Source organism: Berghia stephanieae, chromosome 10, assembly GCF_034508935.2.
Source record: "Berghia stephanieae isolate SIO BIC M18660-M18661 chromosome 10, UCSD_Bste_1.3, whole genome shotgun sequence".
Classification (NCBI taxonomy): Eukaryota; Metazoa; Mollusca; class Gastropoda; order Nudibranchia; family Aeolidiidae; genus Berghia; species Berghia stephanieae.
This window is the reverse complement of record NC_088369.1, coordinates 33,030,189-33,047,688: the sequence shown is the minus strand read 5'-3', so window position 1 is coordinate 33,047,688 and position 17,500 is coordinate 33,030,189. Positions and strand designations below refer to the sequence as shown.

Here is a 17,500-nt window from a genome sequence, read left to right as displayed (position 1 = left end):
TTATACTTCCAAACTACAGTTGAGCTCATTCTTCACGCACGCGCTAGACGGCGACGGACAGTTAGTGCTCACTTCCATTTAGTGGGAAAGAGATGGAGAGACGAGAGGGAAATAAAGCGGGGATAGGAAAGGAACGTGAATGATAGATTGACATAATATACATAAAGAAAAACAAACAGACAGAAAGATCGATAGGCAGATAAATAGATAGATAGACGGACAGGTAGATGGATGGATGGATGGATGGATGGGTAGATGGATGGATGGATGGATGGATGGATGGATAGATAGATAGATAGATAGTTAGATAGATGAATGGGTGGATGGATAAAGATATGAATCGATAAATGGATGGTTAGATAGATCGATAGATATATAGATAGATAGATAGATAGATAGATAGACAGAGATAGAGAGAGAGAGAGAGAGAGAGAGAGAGAGAGAGAGAGAGAGAGAGAGAGAGAGAGAGAGAGAGAGAGAGAGAGAAAGATATAAATATATATATATATATATATATATATATATATATATATATATTTATATATATAAATAGATATATGGATGGGTGGATGGGGAGATGTATGCGTGTGTGTGTGAGTGTGCGTGTGTGTATGTGTGTGTGTGTGTGTGTGACTAAGAAGCTCACAACAATGCCATCCGGAAATATAACGGACCAACACGCAAAACTATGTGTAACCTTGAACGTATATAGTCTGGACAATGCAGTCAAGTGAGAGGGACTCATAAACGAGGATGGCAAAAAAAAAAAATAACAAAGACCTGAGTGACGTCAATTTCATTCTATCTGTAATATAAAACCTCACGCTTTTTAACTCTCTTCTAACCAAACGTTTTCAGAATAATATTTCCCGAAACTTCACATTCGCACAACACAAATATTACTCAACTAGAAAAGCAACAACTACATTTTGTACATAACATTGTTCAGCAAAATGAGCTCCACATCATCATGTTTGTATAACTATAACATTAAAAAATTTTTTTTAAATGTTGTGATGTACAAAAATATCAGATTGTTAAAATTGTCGGTTGCATTGTAACAAATGTGACGATTTTCAAATGGTTGGTAGGGAAAAGGTTAAAAATCGTGTTGAAACCTAACAAACAAAGGTAGAGAGCAAAACTAACAACACGCTTGTACATGGATGCGTATGTTGATAAAATAATTATTGTTTATCGAACAAGCCTCGTTATAAAAGATTCAAGCGATTTCCATTACTCGATTGGCAAAACGCCATCTTATCAAAAATAGAACTTGCTGTAAAACATGTACAGATGTTTAACGCATTACAATCGGGGTTCGGTTAAACTTTATCCTGACGTCATGATGTTATCTAAAAGTTTTCACTGACATAAAACTCGCTTTTACTGATATCTTTGTGATTACATAATAAATAATTAAATAAATTAATAACTTTCCTTTAATCTTCTCGAGGGAAATTCGTTATAAAGATCTATTACAAAAACATATCGAGATAGACTCGACCCGAGTCACAGTCACACAAATAAAAAGAGCAATAAAGGCTGGGTATCTTCATCATCATCCATCGTGGCTTGTACTCTTGAGTACGTTGCCGAGTCAGATGTCTCCACGAATCACGATCCTCTGCGGTGCGCATGAAATCTGCGTTGCTTTTTAAATCACTATTGACCATTCTTAGGTTATTTAGGTAGGTTATTCTTTGTCTTCCTCTCGGTCTCTTTCCTTCGATCGTCCGAGATGCTACCAACATCTTGAAAAAGCAAAAAAAAAAAAAAAAAAAAAAAAGAAAAAAGAAAAAAGAAAATGAAAAAGAAAAAAGAAAAAGAAAAAGAAAAAAAGGGAGATAAAGACAACAGGACTCAAACCCGGGTCTTCCAGGTGTAACATTAAGCAATGCACTATCCATTTTGTCTTCTCACTCCACACCCCCAACCCGACAACCGGTTATAACCAAATTAACAATCAACGTGAGACATAAATAATCTGAAATTATTTGAATGTCGCCGTTAAAGAGTTAACACAACAAGATCAGCTCCACGTGACACGACACGAGCTAAAACACAGATACAAGAGCACCACAAAAAGATTTCGGCATGTTACGATTGTACATCGGACCTCCTGCCTTATCTCTTTTCTTGTACAATTGATATGAGTTACACCAACGGGGAAATTCAAAGCTGGGCAGGACAACACGTGTAGTTTCGAGTGGACGCAGGGCTGAAATTCTACAACCACTGGAATATTATGGTGATTTATTTCTAACAATCAATGAGAAATAATATAGGGTACAGGAAAGTGCCAAATGAAAATAGGGTAATCTAAATGTTGCTGCTCGAAGCTCGGAAGAAATAAATAACAATGTGAAATTGAATGTAGGCTTCAATTTAATAACGAAAACAAATAAAATGGACGTTTCGGGTTTCCCCTTTATCCACAAAACAGGATGAATGAAACACTAAAGACGAATGAGATAATGTGGTAGTGGCATTGTTAATAAGCCTTGTGGATCTATATAACATTCCTTCTCCCAAACAAAATAGTTTGAACAAAAGCTTTATATTTTGGATAAATAATAATATTTGATTTTCAGCATCTTTTGACTTCTACATCATACCGTTTCGAGGCGGTGGATCACATATTCATAATACAAATATAGGCAGGTATTAATGCATCTACTGATATCTTAATAAAATAATATTATATTCTATTATATACGGTCTTGGGTTCAAATCGTTGGGATTGGAGTCACCTGAATTTGTTTTTATGAGTTGTTTGATTTTTTAAAGTGAATTGGGTTGTCCTATTGGGTTGGCACATTGCGAGCTATTAAGACATGAATTCAAGAAATGCTTCAAAGTTTAATGTGTTTGATTTTTTTCTTTCAACATAAGGACAATCCAATCCACTTTAAAAAATCAAACAACTCATGAGAACAAATTCCGGTGACTCCAATCCCAACTATTTGAACCCAAGACCGTCCAATCCAACTAACCCATCGGCTAGTCTATCACATACCTTTTATAGTCACCGATGTATCGTATATAATAATTCATGTCCACAATAATATAACCACCGATAATACGCAATGGATCCTTTTCGGTCCGGACCTGGTAAATCGATAATTATGTCTGAGCAGACATCAAGCATTTATCCCAGACAACGACATGTGCATAGAGCAGCACAAATGGGCCAGCCAAGCGTTCGCTTAAAGGCCTTTCTATTGATGCTATGCGTTTAGCGAAAAAAAAAACAACCAAAACAATAAAATCAGCAACATCCGCAAACCGGATATATATCGAACCAAGACACAAAACTATGTTTAACCTTGAACGTTTACAGTCTGATTGTATGATTGATAGAATGATGTAGTGAGAACTACTCATAAAAATGGCTGGTTAAAACATTAACAAAGAGTTTGTATAGATGCTGTGCGCTTGGATAAAAAAACTCACAACATTGCCAATCCAGAAATATAACAGACAAGCACACAAAACTATGTGTAACCTTGAACTGTTATATTCAGTTTAGTGAGAATTACTCATATAAATGGATGGCAAAAAAATAATAACTAAGACCTGAGTGACGTCAACTTCGTTCTATCTATATTTGTATGAGTTACGGGTATGGATAAGTACCTAAATATGACTCATCGCCAAAAACTGGTATTATGTCGGGGTGATCCAGAAACTAGAAAGTTGGATATTTGGGTCAAAAATAACAGTAAAATACACAGTTTATATGCATTCTTGAGCAAAATGAATATGCGTGTTTTAAAATATAAAAATACGAGTCAAATGAAATACCGGTAAAATTAGGTTTTCCTCAAGGAATAGTTTTGGAACCATTACTTTTTCTTCCACTTAACGACAATGATAAACATTTGACCCTTGGTACAAAGCTGCTACTCGCGGTGACAGTTTCTTGTATAGACAAATACACAGACTGAAACGGATTACAACATATTACATACAGATCTTGACAAAAACATTTCAAAAGTTGAAATTCTCTTCTTAGTGTTTCGGTCAGATAACATTTTCCTCCTCTACTTTCTATTTTTTTTTAAATTAAACCATTTTCAATGTTAAATTTGAAAGCCATTCTCCCCCGTCATGAAGACAATCGATAGTTTGCCACTTTTGACATTTAAGCAAGAATTAAACTTAAGGTTTTGCCGGCTTACTATTGGAACAATAGCGCCCTTCCCATGGTAATCTTATTTCAATTCAGGACAGTAAATCTCTCGCATCGGCGACAGACGCTGTAATTCCAACAAGTGAGAGGAACAGATCAATAGAATAAAACGGATCTGGATTCTATCACAACAGAATAGGTGTGTTGTATCGTAAAATGACAAAACACCTTATTTCATTTTGATCAGAAACATTTTACTTCCTACATCAAGAGATAAAAATAAACCCCAACTCGTAAAAAAACCTCCTTAAACCCAAGGTGTCATAAATATAGCTTTAAGACTAATTGAGAAGTTGAATAAGACCCATGGAGCCGAAGTTTATCCCGGTTTCTGTAGCGTTAAAATGACAGTTGGTAGAAACTGGTTGCCACCCTGTGGACAGAACGCTAGTCTATCGCAAAGTATTTTCCACCAGACCAGATCAAACAATCTTAAAGTCGTCCATGGAACAGCTGGAAGCACGGAAAAGTGGGGTGCTGGCCGAGACCAGCTAGTGTACATGTGGATGTCCAGAGCAGACGATGGAGCACGTCCTTAGAGAATGCCAGGACTGACCCAGTTGCAATGATCATGATCTAAAAGTCTGCTACCCAGATGCTGTGGAGTGAGTTCGGCGTTGGAGCGAAAAGCTATGATGATGATGACCAGATCAAACAGACCCAGCTAGCCAATCACTGCTGGTTGTACAGGGGAGGGGACCAGAAAAACATCTCGTCTGCATCGGGGATCTAAACCGGCCCTCTTACGAATGCTCTACCAACTGAGCTATCACCCCCCCCCCCCTCTTTCCCTCTCTCCGATAAATTAACAACTTGGCCACATTTGGGTATAAGTGATATCAGTATGCATTGTCAAGTTAAACAACAAAAACAAAAAATTAACTCACTGCCCCCTCTATCCCAACTACTCAAAAAAAAAAAAAAAAAAAAAAAAAAAAAAAAAAAAAAAAAAAACCCAAAAAAACCCAAACGAAACAACTGTGCCATCCATTCGATAAAAGAAACACTTTAAACTTTTCACTGATTATATCATTACAAGACCCATCTACTCCAATACATTTACCAACATTGAGGCCACCACACTATCCAGACATGACTTCATAACCCATGCGTTCCCAGTTATAGAATTACGTAAACGGAATCAATTACACACATGGGGTATTGACCCCTGTCTAACCCCTGACATCGAATGAACTCATCAAAGGTGTGGTTTGGAGTTTGGAGATCAAGGTAGGAACACGAGCTACGCACTTCAACAAAATACCATTTATAGAAAATTCGTCACATATAGAAGTAACAGCATAACAATAACCCACTGCCGGCGAGCGAGACTGAATTTCAATTAAATCACAATTTCCATCAATTATCTGTCTTCACTGGGAGAACATTAAAGCAAAGCTTTGTAATAACAAGAAATGAAGTGAGTAGGAAAGTGCCAGAAGACAACAGAGAATAAAAACTTCGCGGCGGCGATGGGGCTCGAACCCGCGACCTTACTGGTACCACAAATCCGCCTGACTCTACCGTATGAGCTATCCACCAGTTATTGTCGTACCAGTAAGGTCGCGGGTTCGAGCCCCCATCGCCGCCGCGAAGATTTTATTCTCTGCTGTCTTCTGGCACTTTCCTACTCACATCAGTTCTTGTTATTATCAACATAAGTGCCAGCTCCACTCACTTTTCTTAATTACAAAAGCTTTTTAAAGCGCTTTGGGTACGTTTCGTCGATAAATTGCTCGTTTCTCCCTCCCCCTCCCCCCCCCCTCCAGGTGCAGCAAGAATTATAGATGTTCATGTGAAATCGATTTAGCAGTCATTCAGTCATTAGGCCCATGGGGCCGGAGTTAATCCCAGTATCAATGGCGTTAACCGGACAGTAAAGAAATTGCTTGCTATCCTTTGGATAGGACGTTTGTCTGTCGCAAAAGAATTCCCGCTAGATCTAACAGACCCATCTACTAAATAACTGCTTGGCAGGCACCAGCTCCATGGAAAAAAAAAACCCAACTTAACCCATCTTATATGTTTGATAATAAATTCAATTTACAGTTTTATACCCTATTGAGACGTAGGTCACATGTCACTGGGATTTGAAGAATCCAAGTAATTCGAATTGGAATCCACGGCCATTGAATCGATGGTTTGTCACTTGCAAAATATGTAACACTTCGTCATCCATTGCCCAAAACGTGGATCTAACTTCCGGAGTATAGCGATCATAAAACCACGAGAGAGATCAATAATGAGCCTCCATGATTTATAGCCACAGCGATTAAAAATAATGGGAATGTTGCTCTGGTCGGTATACGAAGAGGTGTAGGTGGGTGGGTGGGTGAGTGATTGGGTGAGTAGATAGTGATGAAATGTTGGATATATGCAAAAACGCAAGCACACACACATACACATACACAAACAAACACACACAATTATATATAATATATATATATATATATATATATATATATATATATATATATATAATATAAATATGTAGGTAGGTAGGTAGATAGATAGATAGATAGATAGATAGTTAGATAGATAGACAGATAGATAGATAGATAGATAGATAGATAGATAGATAGATAGATAGATAGATAGATAGATAGATAGATAGATAGATAGATAGATAGATAGATAGAGAGAGATAGAAAGATAGATAGATAGATAAATGGATGGATGGATAGATAGATGGATGGACGGATAGATAGAAGAGAATGACTGCGAGAAAGCTAGATAAAAGAATACTTTATCAGATAGTATGTTTTCACACCAAACAGCACCGTTCATTTGATATGACAAACAACAATAGCTTGGTTGATTGTCACATTGCTTACGTCAGAGATAAGACGGGACAATGATGGCATCAATACCACTCGACAATGACAAAACACGATTTCTTCTCAATTTGGTCTGAAAACACAAAACCTTTGGGAACATCTCGTCAAACATGAGACAACTATGATTTCCTTAAAAAATATGTTAAAATATCAAACCTGAGACTTCAATGATTCCCCCTCCCCTCCAAAACATGTAAAAATGTCAAACTTGAACTCCCCCACCCCCGAAATGTAAAGTTCTTAAACCAGAGACGTTTATGATTTCTCTCAAAATAAAAAAAAAAGTCAAAATCTCAACCCTTAGACCCATGACTTCCCTAAAAAATATATAAAAATCTTAAACATGAGACTTTTATGATTTTCCTAAAAATGGTCAATCTCACTCCTGAGAATTCTCTGAACACCCCCCGAGCCACGATGTATATATCTCAAACCTACGACCTATTTGTTGCAGGTGACAAGTCTTTTAGTGGATAGACAGATAGATAGATGGACAGACAGATATATATATATATATATATATATATATATATATATATATATATATATATAGATGGATAGATGGATAAATGGATGGATGGATGGATGGATGGATGGATGGATGGATGGATTCTATAGATAGACAGACAGACAGTTAGATATAGATAGATAGATAGATAGATAGATAGATAGATAGATAGATAGATAGATAGATAGATAGATAGATAGATAGATAGATAGATAGATAGATAGATAGATAGATAGATGGATGGATGGATGGATGGATGGATGGATGGATGGATGGATGGATGGATGGATGGATGGATGGAAGGATGGAAGGATGGATGGATGGATGGATGGATGGATGGATGGATGGATGGATGGATGGATGGATAGATAGATAGATAGATAGATAGATAGATAGATAGATAGATAGATAGATAGATAGATAGATAGATAGATAGATAGATAACTACATAGAGGGGGAAAAGGGGGTAGGTGAATGGAGGAAGGAGGCATTATAAGGGAGTAGTTGGAGGAGGTATTATTATGAGTAATTAAATGAAGTCAGACGTCCTGTGATAACAAGGTATTTCGTGACTTGCATCATGTCGGGAGTGGAGGATGGGGGATGGATGATGGTGGTGGTGGTGGTCGGGGGTGTCGGATGGGGTTGGTTGGGCGTGGGTCTCTGCAATTTCGTGCCGGGCCTAATGACGTGTTTCCTCTTTGATACAGAATCCGATCTATGTAAAAGCAGGAGACAGACAGCTGTGTGACAGTCGAATATCAAGATCAGTAGACGAAAAGAGACTTGCTGTTATAAAAGACAAATAGAAATCAGTCGGGGAAATAGCTTGATAGCTAGCTAACTAGATAGATAAATAGATAGTTAGATATGTTGATAGATAGATAATAGTTTAAATAGATATATTAGAAAGATAGATATATAGATAGATAGACAGATAGAAAAATAGGTAGAAAGATAGATAGATAGATAGATAGATGGATAGATAGGGGTGAAGGGTGGTTGGATAGATGGATCGATGGATGGAAGAGTTGACGGATAGCTGAATGGATTGGCGGATGGATAAATAAATAAATACACACACACACACCCACCCATATATATATATATATATATATATATATATATATATATATATATATATATATATATATATATTGAATCGTGTTTGATACAAATATGGTACGGATAGTGCTCGACATGTAGCAATGGAGCGAATTATTATTTTAATATTTACCACAATGTTGGAGTTAGTCTACATCGATGTTTCAGGCCTTTTAGCCATCGTCAGGATTCTAAACATTGTTTGTTTAGCGGGCAATGCTCCTTATTTCTGCAGTTGCATTTTCTGGTGGGTGGGTTTTGCTCTTGTCGGTGGTTTGTTAATATTTTTTTTTGTTGTGGCTTGAAATTATTTGTTCTATGTTGCGCATACACGAGTAACTTATTTTTATGGTATTCCTGTTGATAATTTTATGTAGCTTGTGTTTTTTTTTTGGAAAGTGTGTATCAATTCACTTCAGGAACTGCTGTCCAATGTTTGTGCTGACGTTTTTGTCGAAAGGTGGGTTGAACCAAGTAATATGTCGTTTTTTGTTTTTTTTGTTTTGCGTTCTTCACTTGCGTGTTGAGGTTTACATGTTTAATTTACCAAGCCACAGTCACCGAAACTAAAACAAACAAGCAAGAATAATATGTAGGACTAAAGTAAAATAATTTCAAAACAAGATACAACCTCCACACCTCAACATTTAGAAACACTAACAAAAAACATCCACAAAACTCAGCGAACATATTTGGAAATTAAAAGACAACAAACTAGACCACAACATTTCGTGGAAAATTTTATCTAAAGCAACAGGATACACACCAACATCAAAACAATGTAGCTTATGCCTGGAAGACAAATATACTATAATCAAACGCCCTCATGAAGCCACACTCAACACGAAAAATGAGATGTACAATACGTGTCCACATCGCCGGAAGTACTTATTAATCAACTACAAACCGGAACCACTTCAACAAACAACAACAGACAACAAACCAAACTCATGTAACACACAGTCCTGGCGATGGCTAAAAGGCCTGAAACATCGATGTAGACTGACTCCATCATTGTGGTAAATATTAAAATAATATATATATATATATATATATATATATATATATATATATATATATATATATATATAGATGGATCGACGGATGAAAGAGTAGAGGGATAGATGGATGGATGGATTGACGGATGGATGAGTGGTTGGACAGTTTGACATATGGATAATTAACTGGAAAGATAGATAAGAATACTGAATGGTTAAAAAGAAGAACTGTAAAATACAATAAAAGTCATGCTAAAACATAGGATGAGAGAGATAGATAGATAGATAGATAGATAGATAGAGAGAGAGAGAGAGAGAGAGAGAGAGAGAGAGAGAGAGAGAGAGAGAGACAGAGGCATTGATAGATGGATGGAGTGATGGGTGAACGGGACGGAAGAAAAGTAGATAATATTGATTCATTCACTAAGATGAGTGGATAATTGATTGTGTCATTTCATCCCGGGTTGGACAAAGCCATTGATGACTGGATTAATTTGGTCTTGTGCTCAAGACCAGATGGAAATAGCTGTAGGCTCTTCATAAAAAGTTATAAAAAATAAAAGAAAAAGGAAATAACTCTAGTGCTGCACATTATGATGGTGATCATAGGCATGGTGTTGGTGGTGATAAGGAAGAATAAGAAGGGGAGGGAGGATAAGAAAATAAGAGGATATAGAGGAGGAAATGGTGGTGATGGTGGTGGAGGATGAGGAGGAGGAGAAGGAGGAGGAGAAAGAGGAGGAGAAGGAGGAGGAGGAGGAGGAGGAGGAGGAGGAGGAGGAGGAGGAGGAGGAGGAGGAGGAGGATGAGAAAAAGAGGGTGAGGATAAGAAGAATATAATGGAAGATGAGGGAAAAAAGGGAGGGGGAGAGGGAGGAGTAGAAGGGGGATGGGAGTGAGCAAAACCATAAGAAGAGGATAGGGGTAAGGAAAAGCTAGAAATGGGTATATAGGCGTTGAGTTGGACATGAATAAGACGAGCTCTCTATTACAATCAATATTTACCTTCATGTTGCAGGATGTCAGGAGACGCTTGAGCTCGGCCACTTCTTCATGGTTGTGTTTGACCGCTGTGGTCTGGAGGAGACGAAGCACCTGACAAGATTGATGACAAAGAAACAAGACAATTAGACTAAAACATATTTGATTGGAGAATCATATTATTATGGTAATGGAATGAAAAGGAGATTCTCTGTAAGGGTAATAACATGTGATTCAATATAGTGTCACATGTAAAAGAGGGAGAGAGGTCTGGTACGGGGAAGAAAATTGAGGGGAGGGGGGGGGGTGAGAGAAAGAAAGAAAGAAAGAAAGAGAGAGAGAGAGAGAGAGAGAGAGAGAGAGAGAGAGAGAGAGAGAGAGAGAGAGAGAGAGGGGGGGGGTCGTCGGTTTCTCAAGCATGTAAAATACTTGCTCCCCGTCAGAAAAAAATGACGTGCCTATAGCAAATAATGTACTGCAGCTTTGATTGCTTCCTCCCTCCTTTGATTTTGAGATTGATTTTGGCCGCAGATGAATAGAATACACGCATGAAATTATTACAAGAGACAGCACATATTTTAAATGCTAATGAAATTGTTCTCAAACCAATAATAAAAAAAAAAAGAACCATAACGTCACTACAGCACGAAGCAAGTTTTGTTATATCAAGGGGGGTAACCCATTTATTACAACGCTGTGAAAAAAGAAAACATGAGTTGCATACCTTCGCCATGTGTAGGCTTAGCGTCGTGAACAATGCAAGCGATAGCCGTTTTCGGTTTTTGGGTCTAGTTCAAATTTTCATGTCACATTAATATCACGCCAGAAACAGACAGAAGTACATACGATGATTTGAAGATAAATACAAATGTACGAACCCCCTCATTCCCCGATCTACATACATTCTTTCTATTTGAGTCGTCTATGTTGCGAGTGGTGACGTGCACGACAAACACTGATATAAAAGGCATCATCGGTTTTACGTCCCTATACTATTGTCTATCTGTTTATAAAGAGACACCCCATGAAAAATAGACGGGATAAAATAAATAAAATATAAAACAAACAAAAATTTACAAAAAAAAAAAAAAATAGAATAAAAATAACAAAACTAGGCAAACAACCCCCTCCCCCCCCCCCCCTCCCAAAAAAAAAAAAAAAACAAAAAAAAAAAAAAAAAAAAACAAAAAAAAAAAAAAAAAAAAAACACCCCCAAAAATACAAACAAACAAAACCAAACAAAACAAAACAAAAAACAAAAACAATCAAAAAGCACATACGCCAAAAAAAAACCCCAACAAAACAAACCCAACCCCCCCCCCCTTCCCAAAAAACAAAACAAAAACAAAACAAACACAAAAAAAAAACAAAAAACCAACAAAAGCACACACGCCAAAACCAAAAAAAAAAAAAAATAAATAAACCGAGAAGAGAACAAAGCAAAAAAAAGAAAAAAATCAACAAAAAATCCCCAATAACAGTAACAAAAAAACATATCAAAACATATCTACAACAACAGAAAAGAAATACCCCCCCCCCCCCCAACCTTTCCTCCGTCTCAATCTTGAGAGAATGACGAGGTACCCCATGTGTCGGCCACAATACAGTGCCGCGACGTGAGCAAAGAGGCTAAATTTCTTGCTCAAAGATCAAACCAGATGTACCTACAAAAGGGGTCGAACTCGAACTCGGGTCTCCCGGCTGCAATGGAGTATCCACTCGACCGTATCGCTCCAATAAATAATCAAACAGAATGTTTGGGGAATTGCAACCTCTCCGGCATACAATCAGAAAGATTGCGGCATCTATCACAGATACACATTTTAAAAAGAATGACAGCATTGTTCATCGGAAGAAATGTCTAAAAAGCATCATATAACTTTGCTCTTTTCCGAGTTAGTGTATTGATGCACCTGGAAAAGCTCTGAAGCACTTCCTCGTGATATGATAGAGCGCTCACAAAATGTAATGTAAAAACTAGAAGTAGCTATAAGTGAGTTAATAAAATGGAGAGAAAGATATAGGGAGTAAATTTGACTCATAAATAAGGGAGCCATACAAAACAAACGACGTATTATCATCATTTTCATTAGTACAAAAGCGCTATTAAATTATTGGAAACCAAAGTCATAACCACGGTCATCTAAAACCACCAAAGTCAAAACCACGGTTATCTAAAACCACCAGAGTCCAAACCATGGTCATCTAAAACCACCAAAGTCAAAACCAAGGTCATCTAAAACCACCAAAGTCAAAACCAAGGTCATCTAAAACCACCAAAGTCAAAACCACGGTTATCTAAAACCACCAGAGTCACAACCATGGTCATCTAAAACCACCAAAGCCAAAACCAAGATTATCTAAAACCACCAAAGTCAAAATCAATGTCATCTAAAACCACCAAAGTCAAAACCATGGTCATCTAAAACCACCAAGGTCAAACCATGGTCATCTAAAACCATCAGTGCACCTAACTCAGTCTACCTGAATAATTCCTTATTAATTTTCAAACGTCCTGAACTCCATAGAGTTGAACTTAGTCTTTATTGTTTGTTTGTGTGTTACGTGTGAATAGCCGTTATTATGGTAATCCGAACGGTTTGGACCAGACCAACCCATTGAGAAATGATATTCCCATCGTTCTTCACTGACACTAATGAATAATGCAACGATGGGAGACTATCACTCGTGTCTCTGGCAACTGTCCCAAACGTCTGAAAAAAAGTAGGAGTTACGCCCCCTGCTTCCTTCTTTTCCTCTTCCCCTGTGTCCCCGATATCATACAACTCGATCACTTTACAATTCTTTACATGCCGTTTTATCTTTCTCGTTCTCTGTCATTGATATGTAAAACTATATGGACGCCTACAAATTGATGATGACGTATAATAAAACCTGATATAAAAAAAATACAAAGCAAAACATTTAAAAGAAGAAAACAAAAAGCACCAAATACGTTAACACACACACACAGAAAGAGAGAGAGAGAGAGAGAGAGAGAGAGAGAGAGAGAGAGAGAGAGAGAGAGACCCTCCCAGATCAACCACTGAAACTAGGATTGATGTTATATTGTTGTGATATTGAAGGGGGAATCGTTGCTAATGCTTTTCATATTGGGTTATCTTTAAAAATCGTATTGATTGTGATCATCTTGAATTTAAATTCATGTGTCAGTATCTTCAACCTCGACATGGTACTAGATTGAATTGTTTGGTAATAGATAGAACGACATTGACGTCACTCGGTTCTTTGTTATTGTTTTAAGACAGCTACACACGTTAATGATTAGTTCACACTAAATTATATCAATCTGACTATAAACGTATCAGGTTAAATTAAACATAGGTTTGAATGTTGGTATTTTATTTCCGGCTGATGGATGTTGTGAGTTTATTATCTAGGCTCATAGCATCAATAAGTATGTTTTCTTCTGGCTCACTAACTTATTGTACTATATACTATTCGGAGTTCAGTGCAATTGTCCTATTTGATACGGACTCTTCTGCCATCATGAAGCCATAGCATTGTTGTGTGGTTCTTCTCGAATAATCTTTATGAAAGAGGGAGAGAGAGAGAGAGAGAGAGAGAGAGAGAGAGAGAGAGAGAGAGAGAGAGAGAGAGAGAGAGAGAGAGAGAGAGAGAGAGAGAGAGAGAGTACAAGAAGATCACAGCCCAAGGGAGGTAACTACACTTGACATCTCTGGCTAGAAAAAGGGAGATTAATCCATCACAATTCTCCTTAATGCTTGTTGTCCCGTCATTTCTTCTCGTGTTGTTGCCAAGGGCCACGCGCATTCGTTCCCTTGGCGACGATGACAACAATAATATTACCCTGTACATTATGATACTCCTATTCAATGGCCACTACTTAACACATAAGACAAAAAAGAAGAAGAAAAGAAAAAGATTTATAGTTTAACATGATGGATCAAATGTTAGAAATGGTTTTCTTTCAAATAAATCTCATTTTGTTATGTTATCATTCCAAGGAGTTTATCAGTGTTTTCTGTTTCAATCTATCGCAGAAAGGTCGTCAGGCTGTTTTGCTTGGTCAGTTTTGAATACAATATCATAAGTTTTCAATCTCTTCTGTTGGATGTTATTTCTCAATCTTTCATGACTTCAAGTTGCAATTTACTAAATTGGTACAATCTCGTTAGGGTATTTAATCATGACATCTTTGCTCGTCCATTTCGGGTTATTATTATTATTATTATTATTATTATTATTATTATTATTATTATTATTATTATTATTATTATTATTATTATTATTATTATTATTATTCTTATTATTCTTCTTATTCTTCTTCTTCTTCTTCTTCTTCTTCTTCTTCTTCTTCTTCTTCTTCTTCTTCTTCTTCTTCTTCTTCTTCTTCTTCTTCTTCTTCTTCTTCTTCTTATTATTATTATTATTTTTGGTTTTAACTAGTGTTTGCTTTGAAGGCAAAGAGAAAAAAAAGAGAGTTTCCAATAGCCTTATGTACAAGCGTACTACCTTTTCTAAAGATGTATTCAAAAATTCTCCATCTGATTTCTCGGTTTATAATAAATGGTCGTTCTTGTATTTTCTAGAGAGGGTTTTGTTGAATATGGCTGTAGGACTTTAATTAAGAGTTGCTGCTTTTTACTGTTGATTGAAAACGTCAAACTTGAACTCTTTATGATGAACAAATGCCAGCGTGTTGAAATTTTCGATCAGAACTGATTTCTATCTAGCCATGTATAGGTCTAGCTAAATAATTCCGACTGGTCGATGCAGAACCAAAAACAATTCCTTTCTTCTACACAAATATATTGAGGCATTGCAGTCTTATTCTATTTATTAGATTTAGATATTAGGTTCTATAAATATGAAATATGTTCTATTCATATTTTAAAAAATTATATATATATATATATATATATATATATATATATATATATATATATATATATCATATTCCACATATTATATTTATTCGTCAGTGGAGGACTCTTGAAAGCATTTACTTTGCACGTACATAGTGGACACAAAAGTCTGTCTCGTTTTGTTGTTGTGATTGTTGTTGTGTTGATCCAGTAGCTCCGTGTGAAATATACGTCTCCAAAACTGGTTTATATTTCGGTAGGTTTCTAACCACCTTCTTCGCTCTCCATAATGACATTTAAGGTCTTCAATTAATTGTCCAGTTCCACTCGCCAGACTGTTGGTAAACAACCTCTTTTATATCGACTTTGAGGAGAATAGAAGTTGAATTATTGAGCTTCTGATGCATAATCAAAGGTTGACTGTTATGCCTCAGATGTCACCAATTATGGTGCCAAAGTCCTTAATTATTCCAGGCTGTAGGTGGTTTTTCAGTTGCATCTCCGTGCTCTCCAAGCTCTTTGTTAGTCGGGCGGACCGGCAGTATTGCTCGTGACCTTCCTTCGCGAACCGGTCTTTATATTTGACAACATAATATACTGAATTGTCTAAGACTAACCTATTTCTATATTTTTATTTCGTATTTGAGCTGTCCAGGGCATTGGCGATATTTTCTGACAGGATTTCATTTGTGATTGTCCTCCAAACAAATTTCTCTGAGACAAAAGTTTACATAGAGTTTAATGCAAATCACTATGATTACAATTAGTTATTTGCCACCACTATTTTGTTTTTCCAAAAAAAAAGAAAAAAAAAAGAAACAAATAAGAAAACAAAATCAAGAATAAACAACCCTTCCCCTACCAAACAAATGAAGATAAAAATAAAAGGAAGATTAGAATGTATAAACTGACGTATCGACAATATCATAATGATTATAGCTTACCTCGCTTGCCCTCTGGACAGCATCTGTGGACGGGCGTCGTGACGTCACCTGCCGGCTGTTGATTTTGTCATAAAGCTGTCGACAGAAAGGAAAAGAAAAATACCAGGTTAAGATATCATTAAAGAGATGAATATACAACCTACTAATTCTAACCAAGTCTTGGAAGATTAAAAAAAAAAAGACATTTCTTCCGTTTAAAGCCTGATGTGAATCGGCATTAAACTCAGCATCTTTCTGATACAAATTCCTGACGTCTTACCACTACGCCTTTAGCTCAACATGCATGTAAAATCAAATACGCTGAAGAAAATCCACAATGACTTTTCCTTACCATTTGTACCAATACTTAAATGTTTGTCATCATGATGATATGACTATTTAAGTGTGAGTCTGTGAGAGTGTGTGTTTGTGCGCGCGTGGGCGTGTGTGTGTGTGTGTGTGTGTGTATGTGCGGTTTCGCACTTTTTGTTTCATAATATGTCTGTGCATTTTATGTATATGCTTTAACCAAATGAAAAATTGCCTTCATGGACTATAAAGATATTATTATTAATACTCATAACACTGAAAGAATCAGAGTCAAAAATAAGGTCTCCTCTCCAACACTCCAAAACATACAACACCCTTCTGCCACTCTCTGGGAAAAAAAAACCGTATTTAGAAATACTCAGTTGAAAACTTCTTCGAATCTATATAATTTTCTGACCAAAACTTTAAATACGTGTTTATTGAGAGTAAGGCAGGCTTCAGCCACCCTTCAACCCCAGGCGATCCACTCAATTACTGATTACCAAACACAAAAGTGAAAATTGATTTGTTCTCAAGCTCTGGGCCGCCTGGTTACAATTGGAGTTGCAGGGAATATAGAATTATAATTTCTTTAGAGCCACCGGCTCCAAATCTGTATACGATATCTGTTGAACACACACAACATTGGAGAATGATAGGGGTCCCGAGAGAATCCCTGTCTAATGGTATTATTGATTATCCCGACCCTCTTACTAAACTGTCTCTTGTGTCACAATGGTGACATAGTAAAAAAAGATATTAAAAATTTGATATCTGGAGATGACATACAACTCC

General features: G+C 36.7%; 1 protein-coding gene across 3 annotated transcripts in view; it reads right to left on the bottom strand.

The window, feature by feature from the left end:
• Nucleotides 1-17,500, bottom strand: part of LOC144980993 (peripheral plasma membrane protein CASK-like) — a 463,618-nt gene that overhangs the window by 71,110 nt on the left and 375,008 nt on the right. For all 3 annotated transcript variants that reach the window (XM_078929038.1, XM_078929036.1, XM_078929037.1), the window contains exons 12-13: nucleotides 16,418-16,492; nucleotides 10,648-10,737 (exon numbers count right to left, since the gene is read on the bottom strand). In XM_078929038.1, coding sequence (XP_078785164.1) covers nucleotides 10,648-10,737; nucleotides 16,418-16,492 — 165 coding nt within the window. The remainder of the gene's footprint in view (nucleotides 1-10,647; nucleotides 10,738-16,417; nucleotides 16,493-17,500) is intronic.